At 35.9% G+C, this 27,938-nt stretch overlaps 1 protein-coding gene across 6 annotated transcripts in view; it reads right to left on the reverse strand.

Annotated features, from left to right (window-relative positions):
- WDPCP (WD repeat containing planar cell polarity effector) overlaps positions 1-27,938 on the reverse strand; it is a 348,783-nt gene that overhangs the window by 210,642 nt on the left and 110,203 nt on the right. For all 6 annotated transcript variants that reach the window (XM_090281375.1, XM_090281376.1, XM_090281373.1 and 3 more), the window contains exons 7-9: positions 15,380-15,494; positions 12,601-12,734; positions 8,982-9,173 (exon numbers count right to left, since the gene is read on the reverse strand). In XM_090281375.1, the coding sequence (XP_090137501.1) occupies positions 8,982-9,173; positions 12,601-12,734; positions 15,380-15,494 (441 nt within the window). The remainder of the gene's footprint in view (positions 1-8,981; positions 9,174-12,600; positions 12,735-15,379; positions 15,495-27,938) is intronic.

Here is a 27,938-nt window from a genome sequence, read left to right on the forward strand (position 1 = left end):
AAAGAACCTAGAAATAGATCCACAGACCAGATCCACTGACTATATCTCACAAAAGAGTAAAAGTGATTCAACAGAGAAAGAATAGTCTTTTCAACAAACAGTGCTAGAACAACGGGACATTCACATGCAAAACCATGAATATAAACAGAGGTCTTAAACTTCACAAAAAGTTGGTTCAAATTAAAAGTGTTTATTATGACCATGAATATGTTCTGACTATGTGGCATTGGTGGCACTATGTTTTGAAGTTTTCTAAATCCCCGCATGAAAGAGACACTTCAACTAAGGAACAAAACCAAAAATCCATAGAGGACTAGATGAGGGTTAAAAGAGAGCACTGAATGTAATGACTATATGCTCCAATAATGTAAATAAACTACAACTATTTAAAAGTGAAAACAAAAAATAAAATTAAAAAAATAAATAAAATAAAATAAATAAAATAAAAAAATAAAAAATAAAAAATAAAAATGAAGGGGAGAAACAAGAAAACATAGACAAAAATTTTTTAATGTTCTCAATAATTTAATTAGTATTGGTGATATTATGATTATTCTGAGACTTAGGTGTGAACTGTGGGATAAAGTAAACAAATAATTATGAGATATTATAACCCAACCCCTGTATCACTGCACTAGGATTTTTGGCATGAAAGAGAGAAGACACAGATGTATAGAAGAGGTTAAATTAAAAAACCTATAATCCTGAATCTGAATTACAAGTATCAACATGCACTCACTATGAACAATGTATGTATATAATCTCTAGCTGCCTCTAATAAAGAAACCTAGAAAGAGTGACCTACCCAATAACAATCATACAATATCCCTAGCTCCCAAATATGGGTTTAAAATACTCTTTTCCATTAAAAGTAACTAGAGCAATATTTTTTCCTGACATATCTCCTTGGACGAGGGAAGAAAAGAAAAAAACAAATGCGTCTACCTTAAATTAAAAAGATTTTACATAGCAAAAAAAAATCATTGACAAAATGAAAAGACAGCCTACTGAATGGGAGAAGATATTCATTCATGATATATCCAATGAGGGGTTAATATCCAAAATTTGTAAAGAACTCATGTACCTCAACACTAAAAAAAAAAAAAAAAAATCCAATTAGAAATGGACAGGGGACCTGAATAGACACCTTTCTAAAGAGGACATACAGATGGCCAAAAGACATATGAAAGGATGCTCAATGTCACTAATCATCAGAGAAGAAAATTAAAACCACAATGAGATATCACCTCACACCTATTATAATGGTTATCATCAATAAATCAACAACCAACAAGTGCTGGCGAGGATGTGGGGAAAGGGGAATCCGCGTTATTGGTGGGAATGCTGACTGAGCAGCCACTGTGGAAAACAGTGTGGAGTTTCCTCAAAAACTTAAAAATGGAAGTGCCTTATGACCCAGGAATTCCACTTCTGGATGTATATCCAAAGAAACCCAAAATAGTAATTAGAAAGAATTTATGCACCCCTGTGCTCACTGCAGCATTATTTACAATAATCAAGATATAAAAGCAATTCAAGTGTGCATCAGTAGACAAGTGGATAGAAAAGCTTTGATACATATATACAATGGAGTATTACTTGGCCATAAAAAAGAATCTTAACATTGGTGACAGCATGGATGGATCTAGAGGGTATTATGCTAAGCAAAATAAGTCAGTCAGAGAAAGACAAATACCATATGATTTCACTTATAAGCAGAATTTAAAGAGCAAAATAAACAAAAAAACAAAACAAAAACAGACTCATAGATACAGAGACCAGGCTGATGGTTATCACAGAGGAAAGGGTTGAGGGACTGGGTAAAAAAGATGAGGAGATTAAGAAGTACAAATTGGCAGTCACAAAATAGTCCCAGGGATGTAAAGTACAGCAAAGGGAATATAGTCAATAATATTGTAATAACTATGTATGGTGCCAGGTGGATACTAGAAATATCAAGGGGACCACTTTGTAAAGTATATGATTGTCTAACCACTATGCCATACACCTGAAACACATACAAAATAATACTAAATGTAATCTGTAAATGAAAAATAAAATTAAAATTAAAGAAACTAGAGCTTTTTTGAAGAAATGGCTATTTTCAGGCCTGGGGCAGGAAATGCATATGTAACAGGTTGTCATACCAGATAGCAAGGAAGCTACCAAGACCAAAAAAAGGAACCCCTTTGAAGAGGGAACTGTCCAAAGATAAGACAATCTGAGCTTCCAAAAGGATAACAATTACAGTTTCTGAAACCTATTAAGTCAAATATGTTTAAATCCATGAATTTCATAATGTTATTTAAAACAAAAACTAATTGGTTACCTTCAGGGAATGATAGGAAACCAATTCATTATCCTGAAAACTGGTAAAGAAAAGAAACATTTATCCTGATTATATTATATGAATTCAACCAATGGGAAAACAAATAAAAGATTAGTGGAACTGTCATTTTATAGAAGTATCCCAATTAAAAAAATTAAAAAGCAATATAATTAGAATATCACCATTTTGCAAGCTTAATGATTTAATGGATCTAGGCATTGAGCGTCCATAGATGCTAACATCAAAAAAGAGGTAACCAAACGAGGGAGAGTTTGACACTATGTACCTTCTGATAAAAGGACACACCATCCCAGTCTTGCCAAAACTGACCATTAACTTGAAGAATTTTTAAAAGATAGAAACATGTTGAACCCCACCAGGATTATGCAAATAATAAAATCCAGATGTTGGACACTGAGGTTTTGGAAGAACGGAGTCACTCAGAGAACCATTAAGAAGAAGCGAACAGACAAGAAGTTTATTGAGGGAATTAGCAAGGGGGAGGAAGCTGTGCCATGAATGGCCCAAGTCCGGACTCCTAGGGAAGAAGGGCGCTGTTTTATAGGGAGAAGAAAAAAGAAACTATTGAATTCAGTCGTTTATCTTGCAGCTGTGAGTCTGGGGGCTGATCAAGGCCAAACGGAGCTCGGCTTGATACTCCCCACTATCAGGGGAAACTCCCAGACAGCAGCAGGGTGGGAGGGCATGGGAACCAAGGCTGTCGGGTTTCTACAGATAAATTTTAAGAGAAAGAAAGGAATGGATGGGGAATTTTTAGATTAAAAAGAGATTTAAGAGATGCAAAAGTGACACACTGAAGTGTTTTAAGTTTATAATATTAAATTATATTTGGGGGGATGTATATTTAGGTGATAAAAATATATGGGTATACAAAAGAGTGATTAAAAATCATGACAGATTACTTTTGGGGACTGGGAAGAAGTTAGGATCATGACAGAGTAAGTGGTGGTATTTCTGGGCACCTGGCAAAGTTCTATTTCTTGACCTGAGTATGGTTCCAGGAGTGCTTCCTTTATAATAGCTTATTAAAATATACATTTATTTTGTGTAGTTTTCTTTATGTGTGTCTTCCAATGAGGAGATTAAAAAAATACATCACCCCTAAAATAGAAAATCTGTTATTTGGTTGAAAGCTAATGCAGTATAGACATTTCTTTAGAAAATATGTTTCTTAAATATTTTGACTTTTTAGTTGGATATATTTATAATGCTTTCTAACTGCTTCTTTTATCAAATCATACTGTATTAAAACTGGTCACATTTTTACTTTCCCATCAATTGATGCTCCTCTAAATCACTGCAAAAATAGTTTTTAACCTTTATGGGAAATAAGTTATCTTTCTAAGGCTATATTTCCCTAGCCCTGGCAACCGGTTTTAAGGTTTAACAGCTCTGCTTTCCTGCTTTTGATTAATTTGGTAAACAAATTCAAGTGACTGTTTCTGACCAAGGTATCTTGAAATTAACATGATACTCAGAGAACATTACCAAATCCTTATGGCTGAAAAGTTAAAATACCTGCTCAAAAATAAAAGGGAAGAATAAATCATGTTGTTATCACATTTTTGACAGTGAATGAATTAAATAGTTCTAAGTAACTTTCCAAAAGGAAGGATAAAGAGTATGTGAAATTTAAGTAAAAATAATACCATATTATATATGATAATCCACAGGTACACTATTAAAAACTGTTTTTAAATTAATTTACTGATAAATATTTTTTTCTGAACACTATCTCTTGTATACTTTTCAAAAGGAAATTTTTCCTAGACTACATAACTGTCTGCTTTATGCTTCTAATTAAGATATGTACTATTGTTTAGAGCTCTGTGGTGTGAAATTAGACAAGCAGTTTTCTAATATCCATAAAATAAATAAATAAATGTTCCTCTTCTGACAGACTGATAATTCAGTCACAGAGAGCTTATTTCTGTTTCCTTTCTTCCCTTTTTTAGCTGCTTGGTAAGCCAATTTTCTACTTAGAATCTACTGTTAAAACTCTCATTTGGTTCTGTATGTGGGCTTTATCTTTTCCGTAGTCTGTTATGCAAAAATGATGGCTCTGAATTTTTTTTTTTTTTTTACTATGCTGCAAAGCAGAGGTTCTCAATTTGGATGCACATGTGAATCACCTAGGGAACCTGTAAAAGAATATTGATACCTCCACCCCTTCTGGAGATTCTGATGTAACTGGTCTGGGTGGGCCCCTTTTGTAAAAGCTCTGCAGGTGACTGTAATGCATTGCCAAGCCAAGGAACCACTGCTCTAGCATCCAACCAGTGTACAAAAAAAAAACAAAAAAAACAAGCTTATTATTTTTTCTGATTGAACATGGATGGGAAATGCTTCTTTAAAATTCTATAGTTTAATAGATGCAAAGATTACATTATTTCTTCTTCATGAGGTTGCTACCTTTTTAGTTTGAATTTTAGGGTTTAAAAGTACATTGAATCTTTTGAGAAATACAAATTAAAACCACAATGAGATATCACCTTATACCTGTAAGAACAGCTATTATCAATAAATAAACAAACAAGTGCTGGCAAGGATGTGGAGAAAGGGGAACCCATCTGTGTTGTTGGTGGGAATACAGATTGGTGCAGCCGTTATGGAAAGCAGTATGGAGTTACCGCAAAAAATTAAAAATGGAACTGCTTATGACCCAGTAATTCTACTTCTGAGAATTTATCTGAAGAAACTTGAAACACTAATTTGAAAGAATATAAGCACCCCTATATTCAGGGCAGCATTATTTACAACAGCCAAGATATGGAAGCAGCCCAAGTGTCCATCAGTAGATGAATGGATAAAACAACTATGAAACAGTCACACAATGGAATACTACTCAGCCATAAAAAGAAGAAAATTTTACCCTTTGCAACTGTGCGGATGGACCTGGAGAACATTATGCTAAATGAAATAAGCCAGTCATAGACAAATACAATTATGGTTTCATTTATATGTAGAATCACAAACTGAACATGCAAAATAGAGACAGACTCATATTAGAGAACAGGATGGCAGCCTCACAGTGGGAGTTAGTGGGTGGAGGGACGAAGCAGAAAAAGAAAAAGGACTCATGAACCCAATGTGGTGACTGCCAGGGGGAGAGCAGGTGGGTAGAGGTGGAAGAAGGTATAGGGAGTACAAATGGCAGTAGAAGAATACAATAAAAAATATAAAAATATATTGTATCTTTTATTCTAATATTAGTTCAAGAAGTTTATAGGTGACTAGTGAAAAAAATTTAAAGACATATGCCTGAATACTACTACTTTTATAGGGTTGTGGTTTTAGTTCATGATATGCTAAAAAAAATGTGCTACAATTCATAAAGATTATGCCTTCACACTCAAAAAAAGAAAGTTATTTCCCTAAACATTTCTTCCAAAAGACTTTCACCTTTTGCATATGGAAGTTCACAGGAGATTCTGAAAAAGAAATATTTCCAAATTTTCCTAGTTTAATTTTGGTGGAATGAGTGAGAGGGCCAAATTCAACACAAAAGCTACTTGCCAAAATATATGAATTACATATCTTAACATATTAGGATTGACAAGGGGACATTAACTAGGCAATCAGTGGTGAATAATTAAAAATCATGTGCAAGTATCATATACATCTTTATTAAAATCTATTTAAATATTTACATAAAATGGATAATTTTTCAGAAATACAAAATATGGAAGATAATGCAAGGAAAAAATAGAATTCCTGAAAAACAAACAACTCTTGAGAAGTAAAACCAGTATGAAATATCTACCTTTCTTGAAAGACACCACACCCAGGCAGTTCTAGAGGTGAATTTTACCAAACATTCAAATATTAGATCATTCCTTTTACTGTTTCAGAGAGAAGGAGGAAAATAAGCTAGTCAAATCACTACATAGGGCTAGTTACAACCTTGATATGAAACTTAGAAATAGTAAGAGAAAGTAAAATTGTGCGCCAATCTCATATTTGAGCAAACCATAAAGCCTCTTTAATGTTCACTCCTTACTGCCTAAGTAGAATCAACTATTACCCACTGGCTTCTACTATAACTTACACATACTCTATCCATAGCACCGTAAAAACACTTCAGAGCACTCACGCGCTTTCATATTTGTCTCTCCACTCACGCGCTTTCATATTTGTCTCTCCTTGGCAGACACTGAGATCCTTGCAGGTAGGGATAGTTTTGTATTCATATCCTAAGGCATGAACTACAGTGCTTACTCCATGATCATGCTCAGTAGTTTCTGAATGATGTAGACAGAGAACGGAAAGGGCCTTTCAGGTAGAATTAGCAGTAATGTGTATGGGCAGGAGGTGGGAAGTAATGAGGCAGTGAGTACACCATTTGGCTAGGACACAAGTTTGTACAAGGATACAACACTGAAAAGGCAAGTCAGAGCCAGTCAAGTGTGGGCTTTATAGTGCTGAGGCTAAGTTTAGTTTAAGTACCTACTGAAGGCATTTGAGCAGGCAGTAGCTAAATCAGATTTGTGCCTCAGAATCCAGAGGATCACTTTTTAGAGCTGCCAGGAAACTGGAGGTGACTTGTCTGGTTTAAATCCGTCATTTTAAAAATTAGAAAACTAAAGTCAGAGAGGGTAGGTGATCTAGCAGGCAAAAGCTTAGGGGGAGTAAACTTGATTAAGTCACACATTTAGTATACGGGCCAACCAACAGGCAAACCCAGGTTTGTCAACCTCCAAAGTCCATGATGTTGATGACAGCAAGAGATGAAGTATGCACCCTTTTAGGACACTCATTTCAACTAAAGGTAATTGTGTAATGTATAACTAAAGGCTGTTTTAAGTATTTTTCATTTTATTATGAAACAAAACATTTAATAGAATTATAATATTACATTGTCTTATTTATTTATTTATTTATTTATTTATTTATTTATTTATTTATTTATTTATTTATTTATTTTCCTCACCTGAGGAGTTTCTTTACATTGCTTTTAGAGAGAGAGGAAGCGGGAGAGGAAGGGAGAGAGAGAAACATTGATATTAGAGAGAAAAACACTGAGGGGTTGCCTTCTGTACAACAACCTGACCCCAGGGAACTGAATCCAAAACCCAGGCATGTGCCCTAGTCAGGATCTAACCTACAACCTTTCAGTCACAGGATGATACTCCAACCAACTGAGCCACACCAGCCAGGGTTATTACATTGTCATTTTAATGAATTATTTACTCAATTAGCTTTAAGAAAACCCAAGATCAATAAAATAGTGGGCATGAACAGGAAGGAAATTGGAACAAAGCATTTCCTTAGCCTTACAAAAACCACCCTAAAACATTACAAGGGGTGTTAGTTACTGCAACAGATTAGAAACAGTCCAGGTAAAGGTAAATTATTAACTAAGTAACCAAAAAGGACTTTTCAGTCTTAAAAGACAGAATGAAAGTTTGTAAAATCAAAAGACGTAGGCAATGATAGAGAGAGAGAAAACTTGTACGTTCTTTACATCTCAGAATACTAATTCTGTGAAACACTTCTTAACGCCTGAAAGATATCAGACTTACAGAAAATATAGGAACACACTACTTTACTCAGGAAAAAACTTTTTAAAATTTGGAGGAGGGGGTGCTTTTTCTTAAGTTAAAAAAAAAAGTAAAACAGAATTTCATAAGGAAAGTATTGCTATAAGCAGAAAATACCCACAGATTCGCAATAATGAATGATGACAGAACCACTGTAGCAACATAGAGGCTGAGACATTGTCCTCACCTCTTAGATTAACCCCTTTGGTGCTCCTGTCTGAGGAAGGATGCTAGACTGAGAGTATAGCCCTCTGTACAAATTCTTGCCTCAGCCATGGTGTGGCACCACCGGGTCATGCAAAAAATAGGCGTTTGACTGTTACTTAACTGACTGAAGTGCACAAAATAGGCATTTGTTCGTTAATTAACTGGCTGAAATTTAAAGAAGGCGACTGATGACAGCTTTGACAGACATGAAATCATGAGCAAACAGTAATGACAATAGTAATAATGATAAGAAGAACCACAATGTTGGTCACTGGTAAAGAGTTTACCTCATGTAGGTATTGCTCTAAATGCATGTATTAACTCATTTATCTTCATTAACTCTGTTTTTAACTCTTTGAATGCCAACATTGCTGTGAGCGACGCTGATGAATTTTCCCAAAGGTGCCAGCGTCACTCCCCGTGACTCTTTTTTCAATGGCTATAAATGTAAATAACAATGAAATAATTCGTATTTTATGTTTTGTTCTCTTTTTTTATACCTCAGACAATATATTGATATAACTTTTTCTCATATTGATCCAAATTTCGAATTATGCATGGCACTCAAAGGGTTAAAATAACAAAACCACAGCACACAGACACTAGTGACTTGCTCAAGGACAGCACTGGGTAATGGCAGACCTAAGTATTGAACCCAGAAGCCTTGCTCTAATCATTATGCTATTCAGGCCAGCCCTGAAATTGTCTATGTAACCCCTAGGTATGATACTTTTAAGGATCCTATTTCAATTTCTTTTTTTGAATATTAGGAGAAATAAATGATAGGTCTGAAAAAGCATTTGCATTTACTACAGAATAGAGAAAATAAATAATCCTATTTCATTTGCTCTTCAATCAAATGTATATATTTCTTTTAAATTTACCTCCAGTCTTCCTTGGGCATAACCCAGGAGCAGCAGATTGGCTCTGTCTTTCTCAGAAGAGATGGGAGTCCAAGGCCAAGCATCATCACTGACCAGTGGCCACCAGCAAACAACTATATCCTGAGCACAATTGATAGCTAGACGACGCTCTGTTGTCCTGTGTACTGGGCCAGGAATTTCATGATAGGAAATCTAATGTTTAAAAAAAAAAAGGGATAAAAGAATCCTATTTAATGCAAAATCCTCAAAGTATTATAATAATTAAAGCATCTGTAAATATAGATAAATGCAAGTAGATATGCATGTTAAACATGTGCTTAAGGAGGTGTCAGAATTTACCAAATACTTTTGACACATATATAAAAAAGACATATGTTCAAAATTCTCTCCATTTTTAGCAGAGGAAAGAAAAAGGAAAGATGTGGGTTAGGGAGGAATTGGCTGTGGCAATCTCAATCAATACCAAAATGGACAGTCATGGTTGCTTGACAGCATCGACCTACACATAAGATTTAAGACCAACTATATTAAATGACAAGTTCAGTACTGCTGACCAAGAGTGTCTGAATACTGTTTAAGACATAACATGTTAACAATGACTGACAACAATAAAAGGAAAAACAACTTGAGGCAAATATCACTTCAAAGAATATATGAGACATATACACATATATTCTGCAAAAGCGATAAGCCACAGCACCATGTGTAGAAGTTCATTCAGCTTCTGAGAATTATGCTTCTCTTTCTTAGGAAGAATTTGTAAAAATTTATTATTCAAACTATGTTATTTTGGAACATGGTTATTTGAAAACATAAGCACAGCACCATCTGGGTGACACATGCCAAGGAAATATAGATTGCACCGTATTTCTGCTTAAGGAATTAATGGAAGGTTGATAGCTTGGAAGAAAAAAAAAACTATCTTGCCATTGCTGGTCAGCAATAATCGAACCACTTTCTGGGGATTAAGCGCATGGCTAAGCCTACTGGACCAGACACTAGCAAAGGGCAGGGGGTCTTCTTATCAGAGAAATGCTTCTGGAGCTAGTCTCACTACATGACAGATTGCTTTCATATTCCTGTCTGCAAGGCAACAAAGGATGGCAGTAATGCGATAATGCCAGAGTGCAATGGGTGTTAAGAACCCGTTGCATTTATGTATTGTATTTAGTAAATAATCAGGCTCATCCAAATTGTGATCTTACCACTCAACCAAGGCCATTAAAATCAAGGTTAATGCTTTAATAATCCTCTGCTATTTTTAAAAATATGGTCAAAAGAAACCCTTTTCTATTTGCATGGCCATAATATTATTGACCTCTTCATCCTCTGAATGCACATCAAAAGGAACTGAAATCAAAGTAATTACCAGTGTTGTTCTCGCGTGGTAAACATTTAACTACTGGCACTGTCCCTTCACTGTTAAATAAATTGAATTGGATTTTTTAAATGCAGACAGGAAAACTTGTTAAAAGTCAATAGTTTCATGATATTTACCCTACAATTTTCTTTGCCAAAAACATTTCCATCTAAAATAATTAAATTATGGTACAGCTATATAAGAAAAGCAGAATTATAATACTCCACACTGTTTCCTTGTTTTCAAATCCAGTGGGCAATGACAGACAACATACATGTACTTTATGCTTAGAAGTGGAAATTTTTATATTTAAGCTCTAAATACCATTAGTTTTCTTGTTTGAGAGAAATATCACAATGGAATTACTAAATCCTTTAAAACATACATATTATTTTGATGTCCCACTTGCCATGTAAACATATTACTTACAAATTTCTACATGAGGAAATAAAGAGTTAAACACGAGACTGACACCTTCAGTCCTCACAGAACACAAATCATGTATGTTATCTGAAATTTCATGTTTTCTCTAAGTTTGATTGGCATCATGTTCTATCATGACGGTATATAGAGCAAGTGAAAAAGAAGTTTCTTAAAACAGCCCTCCAATTGACAAATGGCAGTTTTTACTCAGTATTAAACACTTATATTCAAATATTGAAACAGAATATGAAATCCATGGGCCTCCCAAAAGGATTACTTCTCTAACTATAGAAATGTAGAGCACAGATATCCTAATTTCCCAAATCCAAAGGCACAAAGTATAAACAAATAATTCCCTTACTTAAGGTGTAAGAGCCCACATAGTAGGTGTTTTCCACATTTTTTTCATAAGAAAAGATGATGTCCTGACAGTTTCTCTCTCTCATTAATGGATAGCTACTATTCTTCAGCTGAGAAGACTTCATTAAACTATCCATCAGTCCTAAGATGGAGAAACTAGTCAAAAAACATTTTATATGACGGCATTAGAAACACCTAAAATAGTTTGAGTTAATGCACATTGGTGCATTTTGAATAACTTTGGAAAATAATCACCATTTTAAGTAAATCTACAATTAGCCATTCTGGAAAATAACATACCATTAAGCATGTTAATACCAATTTATTTTGACTAACCAAAATAAATACATGAGCACCAGTGACTTCCAGCTAAAGAAAATCAATATTGCACAAAGTGTTATAGGAGCACCACAAAGCTGGTAAACAAAACCAAATTGTAGCTTATTACCACAATGAAAAACTTACTTATATTTTATCTTACATTAAAATTTTTTATTAGATGTTTCTGCTAAATAAAATTAGATCCTCTCTCACACCACTACCATCTCAATCACAATTAATCTCAAAGGGAAAAAGGTTCGGCTAAACACTACTTTTTCAACAACACAGTTTCAAGCCACAAAGCTGACTTCTAAAAATCTTCGCCTCTGCTATGTACTCTAGGTATGGCATAAATGCGCATCTTTTTTAAGGAAGCTGTATATCAGCTCTGTTCCCAGTGAACAGTGAACTGTCTCAAATCCACGTCACAGAGGCTGGATCAATCTTGCAAACACAAGTCATCGCTAAAAAGAGGCCTTGAACTGAAACAGCCTGGAAAATGTATTAGATACTCATCCTAGCAGACGGTATGCCTTCCAAGCAGTTAAAATGTAATATGGCAAATCTTAAATACATCATTTAAAATAAAAATCCTGCCTTAACAGATGTAAAGTTCCTGATACAAGGAAACAAATTACTTGGAGTTAGTGAAGGGAGAGATACTAACACATGAAGATTTCTTTTTGCATTTTTTCCAGTTATAGTTGGAGGGGGGAATCTTCTCCCTCCTTGTTTATTACACTTCTCTATTAACCATTGAAAGTGCCTTCTTCCTTCTTTCTTTTCTTGTGAATTAGAAGCCAAAGCAACTATCCTAGCCTAGAAGACAATATGGAGTCTTACGGAAAAATAAGAACAGTGTATACACTACCATTAGCAACAAAACCATTTTTAAATATGTAACTTGTCTGTTATTATCTGTTTTCACTCCCATAAGAACTATATAAATTGCTCCAAATATGCCATTGTTAGACCAGCCCTATAATTTGAGTAGAAAAGAAAACGTAGGATGGCCACTGTTTCTAGTGAATCAAGCTTAATCTTATAATGACTCTGAAATCCAGAAATGTTCAAGAATAATGAGCATAACATCGACTCGTGTGATACTCCAGTATACCTTATTAAAAATATGACTATTTAAATTGAAATCTCTACCTTATAATCCAAAGATGAGAGTTTTTCCAATCTTTTGTTTATATCAGGAGAACCCATCTTCTTGGTAAACTGAATAAAACATAGTTTGTTTCGTGCCAAAAATGAAAAGATGATGAAGCTGTCTGTGAGAAGAGCTTAAAAAAAAGAAAGATTTAATAATATCATCAAATAATGAGTTAGGATAAAATAATAATGAACTAATATATTTTTCCCACTGAAATATTACAAAAGCCTATTTTCAAAAGATAAATGTTAATTGAAATATCATTATGACATTTTACAAGGATATTAAAGATATTAAAAATAAATGATAATCATCGATCTAATCATGCATGGATTTGACACTTTCCCTTATTTTCTGAGACCATTTCAATATACTCTGATGTTTGGGGAAAACCATCAAATAAGATATAGGTGGAACTAGAGTTATAAAAGCATAAAATAAAGACCATTTCATACCTGAATGTAAAGATAAAAACATATAATTTTATTGATGCTTAGTCTTTAATCCCATGTTTATATGAAATAAACCATCTGAGAATAAACTGGATGTAGAGTATTCCCTCACTTATCGCAGGTATTATGCTCTAGACTCCCCTGCGATAGGTGAAAATCCACGAAGTAGGAACCTTACATTTATTTTAGTATTTATATATATTTTAAGGCTTTAAAACCCTTCCCACACACTTATAAACCATTCCCAGTCCCTTATTAACCTTTTCCACACTTTTATAAACACTACTTACATTCTTAAACATATTCTACACTCTTAAACCTACGTAACTTTAACAACATACATATACAGTATGTACCGCAAAATCCCACGACATAGCGAAAAATCCGCAATAATTAAGTATAATATTTTTTAAAATTCCGCAACACAGTGAGGCCGCAATAAGTGAACTGCAATATAGAGAGGGACTACTGTATTAAGGAATACAGATCAGGGTTCCCCACCAATCTTGCTTCTTTATTTTTAAATTTTTCATCAATGAACCTTCTTTTTGAGAGTATACAAGCTAATGAAATGAAGCATATTACTTCCAATATGTGCATTACACAAATTAGTATTTAATAAGGAAGATAATAAAAAATATTTCTACAGCTTTACTTCTAAAGCATACAAGTAGTTAGATAATTTTTATGGGTTACAGAAAGGGCCATTAAATGTTATATAATATTATTGATAAAAATAATTGTGCAATGTTTTATGTTGTTCCTAGCATCAAAAAAATTATTGGATGTTTTATATATTTTTCTTTACTTCTACCCCCCTCATTGTTCAGTGACCAACAGTAGATCTGCACCAATTAGAGGAGAATCTGGAAAACTGCCAAGAAATCACTCTTATCACAGTCTCATGAGAGTGTATTATTTTGGGTACAAACAAAAGAAACAAGTGAAAGAAGATATCTCAGACACAAATAGTGTTGGAAGTCTCCTTTCAATTCTTATAGAGGTGCATCAGTATGATAAAATCATCACAGTCATATTTTATTTGCAGTGTCAACAAAGGAGTCGATTATGAGACATGAAAATGAAACCTCTTCCATAGGGAAGCTTCCTTAGCATCATATTCCTATAAGGAAGAGAAAATAGAGCACTTACAATCCTACCCCCAACTTATTATCATTAATATAATAATGCTAATTATAGCCATCCTGCAGACTGCTTTTCTTTAAGATGATGAAATTGAGTCTGATTTATTCACAGGTAGCCCTGACCTCTGTCTTTTCCATTAGACCACACTTCCCTTTGATTATTCAACTTAAGACACTGACAATTTTCAATCTTTAATGAAAATGCACTCTGTTTCTTAGAACTTTCACTGTGAATAACAGAACATAATCTTAAAACTTTAGGAGTCAGCATAGTACAGTACAAAGAAAATGGGTTCTGCAGCTAGAACCTGGGTTCAACTCTCAGCTGTTATTTTCAAGCCGTTCCTTAGTATCTCATTTGTGGGCATGTTCCTTAGTATCTCAACTTCAATTTCTTTATTTATAAAGTGAAAATAACTATACCTTATAAAAGGTTATTTTTTGGACTAAATAAAATGGGTAGGTTGGCAAAGCATAGAGCCTCTTAGGGCTCAATAAATGTCGGTATACTACCTTTTAAATATCTGAATTAAAATATTTTTCTTATGTGCTTTGTAGCAATTATATACTATTATGGTATCACTTAATAGGATCCAGATTTATCTAGTATATTTGGCATTGGTTTTTGATATTTAGAAATACTGTTCAATGACTATGTTGTACACCTGAAACTAATATTGTATGTTGACTCTAATTTAAAAAAATAATAATAATAAATATTGTCTGGACTCTCTCAAAAGTTAATATTCATAGACTTTAGTAACAAAGAATCTTCCTAAGAGGCAAAGTACACAATTTTTTTTTTAACCGAGATTTGTGTTGACACATTTGGGTTATTTATTCAAAAATCGTTTGAAAATGAAAAATATTTGAAATGTCAACAACAGGAAACTAATTTTGAAAGAACACACCAGAGAAACCCATTCTGAAAATACATGCATATTTTTTAAGGAAAGGGTGAAAAGTATCCAGAATATGAGCCTAACACTCAACAAAAACTTTGATATTAAATATTCGTCAAAACTTGTATTGGTCCCACGGGTTGTAACTATTCTATTACAAGCAATTACTTGTGTTTTCAAGTCCCCAGTGGTAATAATTAGTCTACCTGTTGACACACTATTTCTTCTGCCCCACTGTTAATTGTAAGCAATTGATTTGCACATGGGGGTAATTACCATCACTGATGGTGTCTGAGATGAGCTTCCCCACCAGGCTTCTGTCAATCACCACTTTCTCCAGCTGCGGCCCAGAAAGGCTTAGGGACACCAGCACACCTGAACCAAAGAGGAGCTAAAACCAGGTAAAAAGGGTGAGGGGGAGGAAGATATACTGAGGATTAGAATCTTTTAAAAATCTCCCTCCAAATGTATAACTTATATTTACACATGCACCTATACCATGAAATCATAAAGAGTTTTTCTTCATCAAAAACAGTCTCTGACAGATACAGGTGGTTAAATGATGCAACACAATAGGTGCACTGATTAAAGCTAAAGGCAAAAATCGAATTTAGTCCATGTTTATTAAAAGACTAATATTTTAAATACTTAGAAAGTACTCATGCAGAAATAACTGCTTTGCATTATATTCAGAAAGGTAATGTGTTCTACTAAAATATTTTGAAAGAGTATTATTTACATCAAAATTAAAAATTACTTGCCGTTTAAATAGTCGTTGCTACCCTTGATAGAAAAAATGCCATCGTGACAACATAACAGTGAATATTAATGATTTGGAATTTAAACCCCAATTTACAAATAGAGTTTGTCCATCTAAAATATTATAATATATAAAATCAAGACAATTAAAGTAAAATGTTAAATTCCAAAATTCATAAATAAGTAATACAAACGAGAAACAAGTTCTCAAGAAGAGATAAAGAAATGTAGGTAGTAAAGTACTCAGGCTTTATCAATATCATTGCTCACCCAACCACCCAACAAAAGATGATTTAATATCACCATTATGATTTTATACTGCTCTTTTCCATTTGTGACAGCATAATTCATTCATCTGCAAATGTTTAAAACTTCTGAAGGACTATGCATATGCGTATGCTTGTTATCTATGAGATTATGAAATATCAACATTGGAAGAAATTGTTTCACCTTCAAAGCAACAGACTCAAAGCAGATGAATCATGGAATGGCATATGGTATAAGAGGAAAAAAATCAATTGTCAGTAAACTTAGCATGAACATGCCAGCCAAACCCAAAGACAACTATGATTTTAAACAAAATGGGAATTCCCCACCTACCTAGGCATCATGTCCCAGCTAGAAAGCATGAGTCTGTGTTAAGGCATATTGGGACATGTGTGAAAGATGAGCAGCATGAGGGACCAGGGCAATATAAGGAAAGACCACTGTTCCTCACCACCGAAGAGATTTCAGGCACATGATCAGAAAACAAACTGAAAAGTCCTTTTGTACTTAACTATTAGAATCCTTGTCCTAATCACCAGAAAGCTTTCTTTTAAGTCTTGTGAACAACATGAGTTAATGGACTGTCCATTTCATATTAATGCCGCTAGAGGGGCGGAAGGGGGTAGGACTTAATCACCATTATTGGTTTTGAAGAAAGTATATTTGTGTCAAGAATTTCAAGTTACTTTTGCTACTGAGTTACATCCAGCCCTGTAACATACCTTGATGGGAAACACTGGTATTTCCATTTGGAGGAATTCCCTCATAAGAACATAGCATGTGGGCTTCACTCCCTAAATTCTCCCTACTCGGGAAGCCAATTTCAGGGTTATCTTTCATATCTAGTTCTTCCCCCTTGTAACAGCTCTTTCCCTCCTTCCCCATTTATTCAAAACATCTCAAAAATAAAAAGAGAGGTTTTAATTTACTAAAACTTTATACCTATACTCTTAAGCACTTCTTAATTTTCCAGAGACTACTAGCTCCTATGGATACTGGCTAGGCTACTTTTACCTGTTTTTGTTTTTGTTTTTAAGATTTTATTTATTTACTTTTAGAAAGAGGGGAACGGAGAGAGAAAGAGAGGGAGAGATACATCAGTGTGTGAGAGAGACATCCATCAGTTTGCCTCTTGTGTGCCCTAAACTAGGGACTTGGCCTGCAACCCAGGCATGTGCCCTGACTGGGAATTGAACCAAACCAACAACCTTTTGGATCACAGGCCAGTGCTCAATCCACTGAGCCAACACCAGCCAGGGCAACCTTTTTATCTTCAGTGCCTAGAACAATGCTAGGCACATAGTAGGTGCTAAATTAATGTTTAGAGAAATAGTTAAATTAATCATAGGATCAGGTAATTTATAGTCAGAAGGAAACCTAGTTTAATCTTCCATTTCTACATGGCATGAAAGTTCCTTCTGCAGCAACCCTTCAACTATCCTTCAAGCATCCAGCCCATGCTTAAATACTGCCAGTGACCAGGAGCTCATTACCTTATAGAAAAGGTATTTCACCATTGGACAGTCCTAATCAATTTAAAGATCATTCATTTACTTCTTTCATTCAACAAAAACTGAATGTTGAATATACAATATGTTGTGCACTAAACTAAATCTACTGGCTCAAAATTGAATCAGATACGATCCTTAAAATAGATTAAATGTAGGTTAATAGAGAACGGTAGAAATACAAGTAAATTAAGTATAATAAAGTGCTGTTACTGGTCCTATTATTATAGCAGTACATACTGTGTAAAATGAGGGGATTAGGAAAGAGGCGTGACATTTAAGGTGAAGACTAACACTGCCTCCTTAGGACATCTACAGTAGCCCCAGTTTTTCTTCAATAGCACTTTTTAAAATATTAAAATTATATAGTGATTAAAAACACAGACTCTTAAAATCAGAATGAAATTAACACTGGCTCTGCCTCTTACTACCTCTGTGACCTTGAGGGAGTTACTCAACTTCTCTGTAACTTCATTTTTTCATGTAAAAAGAGATAGGATAGTTATCTACTTCATAGGATGAGGATTAAATAATTTTTTACAAATGGTATTTGGAATAATGCCTGGCACATAGTAAATGTTTGTGATTACTATTCTTATTATTCAGCCACTACTCATATAATGTATTCTCACTATATTGTTTGCAATCTCTGAACCCATTCTTTTGTCTTTTTAAAAATCTTGTGCCCAGACAGGATTCAGTATTAGACATAAACCACTAGTTGCAGGTGAGTTATAACTAGTACAATCTTTTGTCTTTCCCATTTGCTATGATTTCACAAGGATATTATCTCCAAGATATTTACAAATTCCTTCAGAGCTTTGGGGACTTAATTTGTCCAAGTCTCAAATTCCTATTCCTTATTTTCTGTTCTCACTGCCGTTATCATCACTGCCATTACTGCTATGGTAGGCAGCTGTCAGTCATAGGGTGGGCCTGGCTGGCCACTGTGGAGGGGCAGACCACACAGAGGCTGTGCAGAGAACAGAGGAGCACTGCAGCCCAGGAGCACCCTGTGGATTCCAAATGGCTCCCAGGATGGGCAAGCTGCTTGTCCAGTATTGAGAGGTGGGCTGAGGGCTGCAGCATCTCCAAGCTTCCTGACGCAGGTCCTGCAGGCTCCCCTCATCCCCATTGATTCGGACACCACAGATGGGGAGCATGGGGATTCTCCTCCATTGGCCAAGACAATGGCAAGAGGAGGTCCTTACACTGAGCCGCCAAAAGCTAGAGTGATGAACGGACAGGACCCCTGAGCTCCAAAGCCTAGCAAGATAACTAGATAGAAAAAAAAAATTCCTCCCCTCCCTATCCCCATAAGAACTGTGTGCTTGAGCAGGAAAGGGGGATGTTCTTTGAGATGGGAGTCCACCATTCTCCCAGGTGGTGAGGCACCTGAATAAAACCTCTTTCCTTCTGCACCAGCACCAGCCTCACAAGTTTGGCTTTTGTTGCAGCAGGCAGCTGAACCTGCATTTTTTTGGTTACATTATCATGAATTCTCCTTGCCTGATAGAATAGTTTTTCTATGTACGAGCATAAGAAGGAACTTAAGCTGGAAGGTTGCAAAGGGAAAGTGTCAAGGTGCAGTAAGAAAGTGAGCATACATCCACAGAAAACTGATCTATGCATGGAAACAGCGGCAGTGATTTAGAGATCGTGAATCCTGCCCAATAAGCTTGGGAGTTCCTTCAAAATCTTCCTCAAAGGGGGTTCATTCATTCCACAAGTACATATTTAGTACTTTGTATGAGCCAGGCCCTATTCTAGGTGCTGAAGACACAGCAGTGAAAAAAACATGATACCTTTACCCTTATTCCCCTCAGGGGCTTGCATTCGAGGGTGAACACAGGAAATACATACATAGTTTTAATATAATGCCAGATAGCAATACGAACTAGAGAAAAATAAAGCACAGTAAAGATGGGAATTTTAGGAAGATGCTGTTTTAAGAAGGATGACTGATAAAGAAATAAAAAGGCTTCTCTGAAGGGATGACATTTGAGTAGAGACTCAAGTGAAGTAAAGGAACTAGCCACATGGTGTTTTGGAGAAAGGGAGCTTGAGTCAGCAAATAGCAAATCCAAACACTCCGAGGTCAGGACGTACCTGGAATGACTGAAGAAAGCAAGGGCAGTGTAGCTGGAGGGGAGTGAGGGTGACATATTCATTGAGAAACAAATCACAGAGATAGTCAGGGGCCAGGGTAAAGTGGACCTTTTTGAGGAAAAGCTATTGTGTTTTAAGCAAAAGAGAATTATAATTTAATTTATGTTTTAAAGGCAAATTGGGCAAGAGTAGAAGCAAGGAGACAATTAGGAAGCTGGTCTGGTTGAGAAAAAAGGATAATCTGAACCTGAACAGCAATGCTAAGAAAATGATAGGTTGGAAGATTTGAGATATATTTTAAAGGAGATCAACCAGGACTTGCTAAAGAATTGGATGTGGCATACAAGAGAAAAACTCAAAGGTGTTTAGGCTGAACAACTGGGTTTTCTAAGACAGGGGACTGAGGAGGAACAAATTTAGATTAGAGGAAATCAAGAGTTTGTTTTTGGACATGTTAAATATAAGGTGTCTATGGACATAAAAGTAGATATATCAAGTAGATAATTAGAAATGAGTTTGCAGTTCAGGGTCAAGTGAGGGCTGGAGATGTATATTTGGGAGCCATCAACAATATATAGGTAGTATTTAAAGTCACAAAACTGGATAAACTCTCCTTAAAAAATGAGTGGAGAGGTCATAAGGGTGAGGCTCTAATCCAACCTGACTGCTGTTCTTATTTGAGAGGAAGAGAGAGACAGAGACACCAGAGAGCTCTCTCCATGCATACGCACAGAGAAAAGGACATTTGACACACAGCAAGAAGACAGCTGTCTACAAGTGAGGACAAGAGGCCTCACCAGAAACCAACCCAGGTCTTGGAACTGTGAGAAAATAAATAGTTGTTGTTCAAGGAAGAAGAAAAAGAGTGGAAAGACAGAGGTGCTAAGTCTGAGCTCTGGGGAATTCCAATCTTTAGAGGTGTTAAAAAATCAGGTTAGTCATCTTATTGACACCTATTTTGGGTATTCATTAGGATCAAGGTATGGCTATCATTTCAGATGTCTTGTGGCCTATTATAGGCAGCTGTCAGTCAGAGGGTGACTGACACCAGATTTTGTAATAAGAATGTATAAATAAATTAATAAGCTAATTAATGCATTGGGAACAATGAAATTTCCAAGTAGTGGTGCCAAAGATCAAAGATACTTCTGGATGTGATTATGAAGGTAACTAGAATTAGGGGGAAAGTCTGAAGCTCAGGAAAAGAATATTCCAGCTCAGACAGGAAAGTACGTCTGCCTGTTTACCAAAAGGGTTAGTTCTTAAGCCTGCCAAAATAGAATGGGCCTATGTAAGATTTGGCAGGACAAGAAGGAAAAGGGCATTAAGATATCGTCCTATTCCATTGCAAAGGGAGGTGTGGCAGAGCAGATCTGAGCTTGAGAAGACATCCATGTGATGAATCAATGAGAAGGCTCATGGGATTTCCCAACATTGTTCCAATTTTTATGTTGGGTCTTTGTGCAGAAGACTACTAATGCAAAGTAGGAATTGAAACTTCTTTTCCTCTGACACCCTCCCATGTTTCTCTCTATTGCCTTTATCATTTTCTCCAACAAGCTTATACAGAAATGGACCATTTCTTTAAGAAACAGGGAAATGATTCCCTTGGTCTTCAAACGGCTCTTCAAATTGGCTTCTCTTAACCCTGGAATCTACAGTGCTTAGATTAAGTACTCGACTGGATGTGAAATGGCACTGGGAAAAGAAAGAAAAAATGATATCAGACAACAGCATTAACCAAAACTAAATAACCACAATAATCTGAGTTTTATTCAGCAGGTCAGAAATATGTGAGTGCCTCCTATATATGCCAAGTATATATGGGATACAATGATGAATACAGCAGACACACTGATAGAATACATGCAGAATTCTGAAGACCTAATCTCAGAGAAAAGTGGAGGTTTTGGTTAGGATAGATGACTGCTTCCTAGAAGGGGTCGTTTATGACCCATAAAAAAAGAGAAATACATCACACTCAGTCTCAAGTATTGAAAAAGAACTGGTACACTAAGTCTTTGTGAATGGGCTATTTTATAATAGTGATCACAAACAATCCCATTGCATTCAATAGTCTCACAGGCTAAGAAAACTACGCCAAATCCATGTGATTATTAACACATCTGGGCAGAAATTAAAAGTAAAGGTATGCAGGGTCAGTGCTAAAAATCAACAATGGGTGATAGGTTCAGTCCATGATTTGAGAGTTAAGTCATGGACAGGCAGCCAAGACTGATCCAGTGAAACCATGAGGAGACATATGGGAGACAGCAGGTACTGAACGCTACAATACAGAGAGGCAACAAAGTATTAAGACTATTGGAATGAATTACAGGGCTGAGACAAATATTTAAAGTATTATAGAGACACTCTCCTGGAGGCCAAGTGAATTTGCATCCTGATAGTAACCAACACTTCCCCCAACCCTACCCCCCAATCTAAACCATGGGGTAAATGCTGGAGAAACTGAGAACTCTCAACAGTCAAACAATTTTACATTGGGGAAATCTAGAACAAAGAGTAATCACTGATCATTTCAGAAGATAACCTGCCAAAAGAGAGATAACATGTTTTCTGTAATTTATTCCTTCATTCAGTAAGCATTCATTGAGTATAGAGGGAAACCATGCCTGACTAATCCATCAGAGCACAGAGAGGAAACTGAATGTAGCTAAGACAAAGATAAAAAATTTAATTGACTCACTATAGGGAACTGACTTAAGGGCAGGAAACGAAAGGGAAAAAAAAAATAAACAGGTTTTTTCTGGACAGAGAAACATTAACAGTGGGGCTTCCCAAAGAATTGTGTGATGTTATTCAATATATGGAATAGATAAATACCTGGCAATTTGCCTGCTAAGTCTATTTCAATTTGAGAAATCTCATTTTCTCACTTATTCTCATTGTAAAATGAGTAATGCTGCATTTTAACCCCTAATGTAATTTTAAATCCAGCATATATAATAATATAGTCTGTATTTAATATACATATAATTTATGTAATTATATGTATTTACTATTTATGTTATTATATAATTACATAAAAGTGATCATCCCTAGAAAATATTTATAATTTATAATTATGGTTAAATTCACAAAGGTAAACCGTATATTTGCCAGTAGTTTTAAAGATCCAAATGGATAAAAGTAGTAGAAAGAAGTGAACAAGAAGACATACCAGGCAACATGTTACTTTTGTACAAAATTTTATAATTTACAGAAGACTTTTATATACACTTTATAATGAATGTATAATGTCAGTATAATTCTGGTACATAATAAGTACACAAATTATAAAAACTGTAGTAACAAGGTTAATCCTCATACTAATTCACAATCAGGGGGTAAATCAACTAACCAAAGGTCTCATAATGAGTGGGAAAGTAGACTAAAACAGGAAAAATCCTATGTTCTTTCCCCCTGCTGCTGGGAAATTAATATCTGTTAAGTCTCAATTCTCAGTTGACTTCCATATAGTATCTAATCTGATTTTCCTCTCTTTAGCTCTTCTGTACTCTAAGTCAATCTAAACCAGTGGTTCGGAATTCAGGGAGATTTTGGCTGCCAGGGGACAACAGGCAATGTCTGGAGACACTGTGATTGTCACAACCTCTATATGTTAGCCACTGCCACAGAGGCTCACCTAAGACAGAGCTTATAAATAAGTTGCTATGGAGGCAAAGGTGTTTTCCATATCTCCATCAGTCAGATTTAAGGATTCCTCCAATTCTAATCAACACTTTTCTTACATATAGAAAAGGTAATGAATGAGGACCTGGTCAGATGTCTTAAATGGAGTGGTGGGCAGTGCACAGTTCAGATCAGAAGCCTGGAGGAAGCCTATTCCACATGTCTCTAACCACGTTCAGGGCTACGGCTCTGATGACTAATGCCAGTTGTCAAGACAGAAGGAGCCCCAGGGCAAGTCAGATGGCTATGGTAGCTTAATAGAAATATCCTGTAAGAACACCTCCTTGCTTTCCTTCCAATTCTTGGCTCACCAATCAGCTTTCTTATCTTTAACTTAGTCTCTTGACTAATTAATTCATCCATCATGTGAGAATGCCACAAGCAAATGAGCAAGGTCTGTGATGCCAAATATATCTCACACTGTGAACTGATATACTACAATGACGGTTAATAAATCAGTTCCTTATGAGTTTAGTTACCGTGAATGTTGTTAGTACAAGAAAACAAATGAAGATAACATAAAAGATAGATAAGTTTAATTAATCAGAAAATTTCTGCCCAAGTCCATGATACACTAATGAAGTAGAGAAGAAATTTTTAAAACTGCAGACTTACATGAATAGCATCATCCCATTTTATTAGGGAAAAAGTAGGTGTGGTACATGTACATACGAGGTCTGTCCAGAAGGTATCCAACCATGTAATATGAAACATAGAGACGTTTATTGAAGAAGATACAAGATACAAAAAACACTGTAAATAGGACAATGACACTTCAGTCCCCTTCAAAGTAGGCACCTTGGGACCTCACACAGTTCTTTCAATCGCCATCAGCTGCCCTGCCGTTTTTTCACCGACCATCTGAAATTTCTTCACTTTCAAAGATGATTTTAGTTTTGGGAAAAGCCAGAAGTCTCAGGGCACCAAATCGAGGCTTTAGGGGGACTGAGTCACCTGGGTGATTTGATGTTTTGCCAAAAAACAACTCTGTACAAAATGTAATGCATGAGCAGACGTGTTGTCATGATGAAGCTGCCAATCACCAGTTGCCCATAGTTGCAGCCTTCTGAGTCATCCGAATAGGTTCTGCAGAGGAAGGTTCAAGCTTAATGCAAAATTTGATGCAGATTTGATGCTCTACTAGCTCAGTTATTTTGAATGTGACAGCCACACAGTACACATGCTCACTCAATGGTGCCTACTGCCCCCACTGACTGGTACAGTGAAATCGTTATTGTTCACACATGCGCATTCCAGTCCATTCTCCTTGGCTGCCAGGCTACATCGATGTCATGCAAACCATTCCATTATATTAACAATGGATGGACTTTTTTCTGGACAGACCTCGAGTTCAATCACTGCTTTTCATTTCACAGTCACTTAAATAGTACATCTGCTAACCTAATATTTTTATTTTTTTAACTTTAGGATATAAATTACAAGTTGACAAAAGCACTTGATGTGTTTTTTCTATCAGCTACACTGGCATATCTATGTATCAAATAATATTTTCAGAAGCATCGTTGAAGTCTCCTGCCCTGAAGTCGTCATGTCTAAGTCAGAGTCTCCCAAAGAGCCGGAACAGCTATGAAAGCTCTTTATTGGAGGTTTGAGCTTTGAAACAACAGATGAGAGTCTGAGGAGCCATTTTGAGCAATGGGTAACGCTCACAGACTGTGTGGTGATGAGAGATCCACATACCAAGCGCTCCAGAGGCTTTGGGTTTGTCACATACACCACTGTGGAGGAGGTGGATGCAGCCATGAATGCTAGGCCACACAAGGTGGACGGAAGAGTTGTGGAACCAAAGAGGGCTGTCTCAAGAGAAGATTCTCAAAGACCTGGTGCACACTTAACTGTGAAAAAGATTTTTGTTGGTGGTATTAAAGAAGACACCGAGGAACATCACCTAAGAGATTATTTTGAACAATATGGGAAAATTGAAATAATTGAAATCATGACTGATTGAGGCAGTGGCAAAAAGAGAGGCTTCATTTTTGTAACCTTTGATGACCATGACTCTGTAGACAAGACTGTCATTCAAAAATACCATACTGTAAATGGCCACAACTGTGAAGTGAGGAAAGCCCTATTTAAGCAAGAGATGGCTAGTGCTTCATCCAGCCAAAGAGGTCAAAGTGATTCTGGAAGCTTCGGAGGTGGTCGTGGAGGTGGTTTTGGTGGGAATGACAACTTTGGTCATGGAGGAAACTTCAGTGGTCGAGGTGGCTTTGGTGGTAGCCGTGGTGGTGGTGGATATGTGGCAGTGGGGATGGCTATAATGGATTTGCTAATGATGGTGGTTATGGAGGAGGTGGCCCTGGTAACTCTGGAGGAAGCAGAGGCTATGGAAGTGGTGGACAGGGTTATGGAAACCAGGGCAGTGGCTATGGTGGGAGTGGCAGCTATGAAGGCTGTAACAACGGAGGAGGCAGAGGTGGCTTTGGCAGTGGTAGTGGAAGTAATTTTGGAGGTTGCGGAAGCTACAGTGATTTTGGCAATTACAACAATCAATCTTCAAATTTTGGTCCCAGGAAAGGAGGAAATTTTGGAGGCAGAAGCTCTGGCCCTTATGGTGGTGGAGGCCAATACTTTGCCAAACCACGAAACCAAGGTGGCTATGGCGGTTCCAGCAGCAGCAGTAGCTATGGCAGTGGCAGAAGGTCTTAATTACTACCAGGAAACAAAGCTTAGCAGGAGAGGAGAGCCAGAGAAGTGACAGGGAAGCTACAGGTTACAACAGATTTGTGAACTCAGCCAGGCACAGTGGTGGCAGAGCCTAGCTGCTACAAAGAAGACATGTTTTAGACAATCCTCATGTGGATGAGCAAAAAACTCGAGGACTGTATTTGTGACTAATTGTATAACAGGTTATTTTAGTTTTTGTTCTGTGGAAAGTGTAAAGCATTCCAACAAAGGGTTTTTAATGTAGTTTTTTTCTTTTTTCCATTTTTCTTTTTTTGCACCCATGCTGTTGATTGCTAAATGTAATAGTTCGATCATGATGCTGAATGTCTTTTTTTAAAAAAAATTAAAAATTAAATAAATAAATAAAATAATATTTTCAAATATGAATGTAAAGTCTTTGAGTTCTCACACCCAACCTTAGATACTTTTAGTTTATACATACATTTCTAACTGGCTCATTCCAACTTGTGCCTTTAATTCAAAGTTCTAAATTTGAAATAAGTCATGTTTTAAGTTTTTGTCTAAAAATTCTCTAAGTATTCAAATATAATAATTAAAAGTCTCATTAGTTAGCTATGGAAGTAATTTTACTTTCCCTTTAAAAAACATATAAGTTTTTGGCATGTGTTTGTTTCTACTTTGTAAAATATATATTAAAATCAACATGGAAGGAACTAAATTATCCAGATTTGAATTCATTTAGCTTTATACATACTTACTATTAACTATAACGGAATATATGGAAAAAATTCATAGTTCTATACTGGCTTTTTGGTGGACAAAATTCCTTGAAGTTTCCAAAACATTAGTAGGCATGAATGCCAAGGGCAGAGGCAGGGAATTATGAGTTTCTTTCAAGAAATATTTGAAAATAAAAACAATTAATAAAGAGAAGAGCCATTTATAAAAAGGGCAGGAGGGAAATATTGATTAATGATACAAAAACACATTATTATAAAGAAGATTAAATGTTCTTTATTCCAAAATTGGGTTGATTTTTTGCTGTATTTTTAAGAGTAAATAATTAATGCATCAATGAATTATCATAGGTCATAAAGATACAATGTAAATTCTATTTTTCCTAGAAAGGCATGAATTTTTTTGCCTAAGAAAGAGTAATTATCAGGGCATGATATTAAACCTCCTAGCTCAACATGAAGATCACTCAGGTACAGTGTTATGTGTGTACATACAGACGCACATTCTTATTTTTAATATAAATGTCTGTGGGTGTGATGGCCATGGGCACATACCACTCAGAGCTCTTTCAGGAGGAATGGAAGCTGGGAACATAGCCAACTAACAAAGGACACACTTTCCCCAGGTGGCTACTAGCCAATGACTAAACATGGTGGGGCATTAGTCCAACAGGAGACTCCTCTAATGGACAAATTTAGCTCAGGGACTCCCCATTTGGCCTGCTGAAACTTTCTTAGCACCAGACTGCAGCTTGAGACTCTTTATACCCCATCCTTTCTTTCTTCTCCTTTCCCAGGATTCAGACCAGCATCTCAGTCAAACAGCTCTCCCCACCTACTCCTTCCTATTCCCTCCTCCACTCTATCTTTCACGCTCTCCCATAGGTCCCTTGCATTCCTAGTATCGTCTTGATGTCTGTTTCTCAAGAGCACTCTGGGAATGTTTAAAAATATTTCCATTAAAGAAATACATATAAATTGTTAAAATGTAAGAGAATACTTGAAATTACTGTGTAGTGCCTTATCCCACAACAACCTCTCCTCTCACTTACAAACATAACCATTTTCAAGTCTTAGTAGTTCCTACTGATTCTACACCACATTTCTGAATAT

The sequence above is a fragment of the Furipterus horrens genome, unplaced genomic scaffold (assembly GCF_987537825.1).
Source record: "Furipterus horrens unplaced genomic scaffold, mFurHor1.1.pri manual_scaffold_6, whole genome shotgun sequence".
NCBI lineage: Eukaryota > Metazoa > Chordata > Mammalia > Chiroptera > Furipteridae > Furipterus > Furipterus horrens.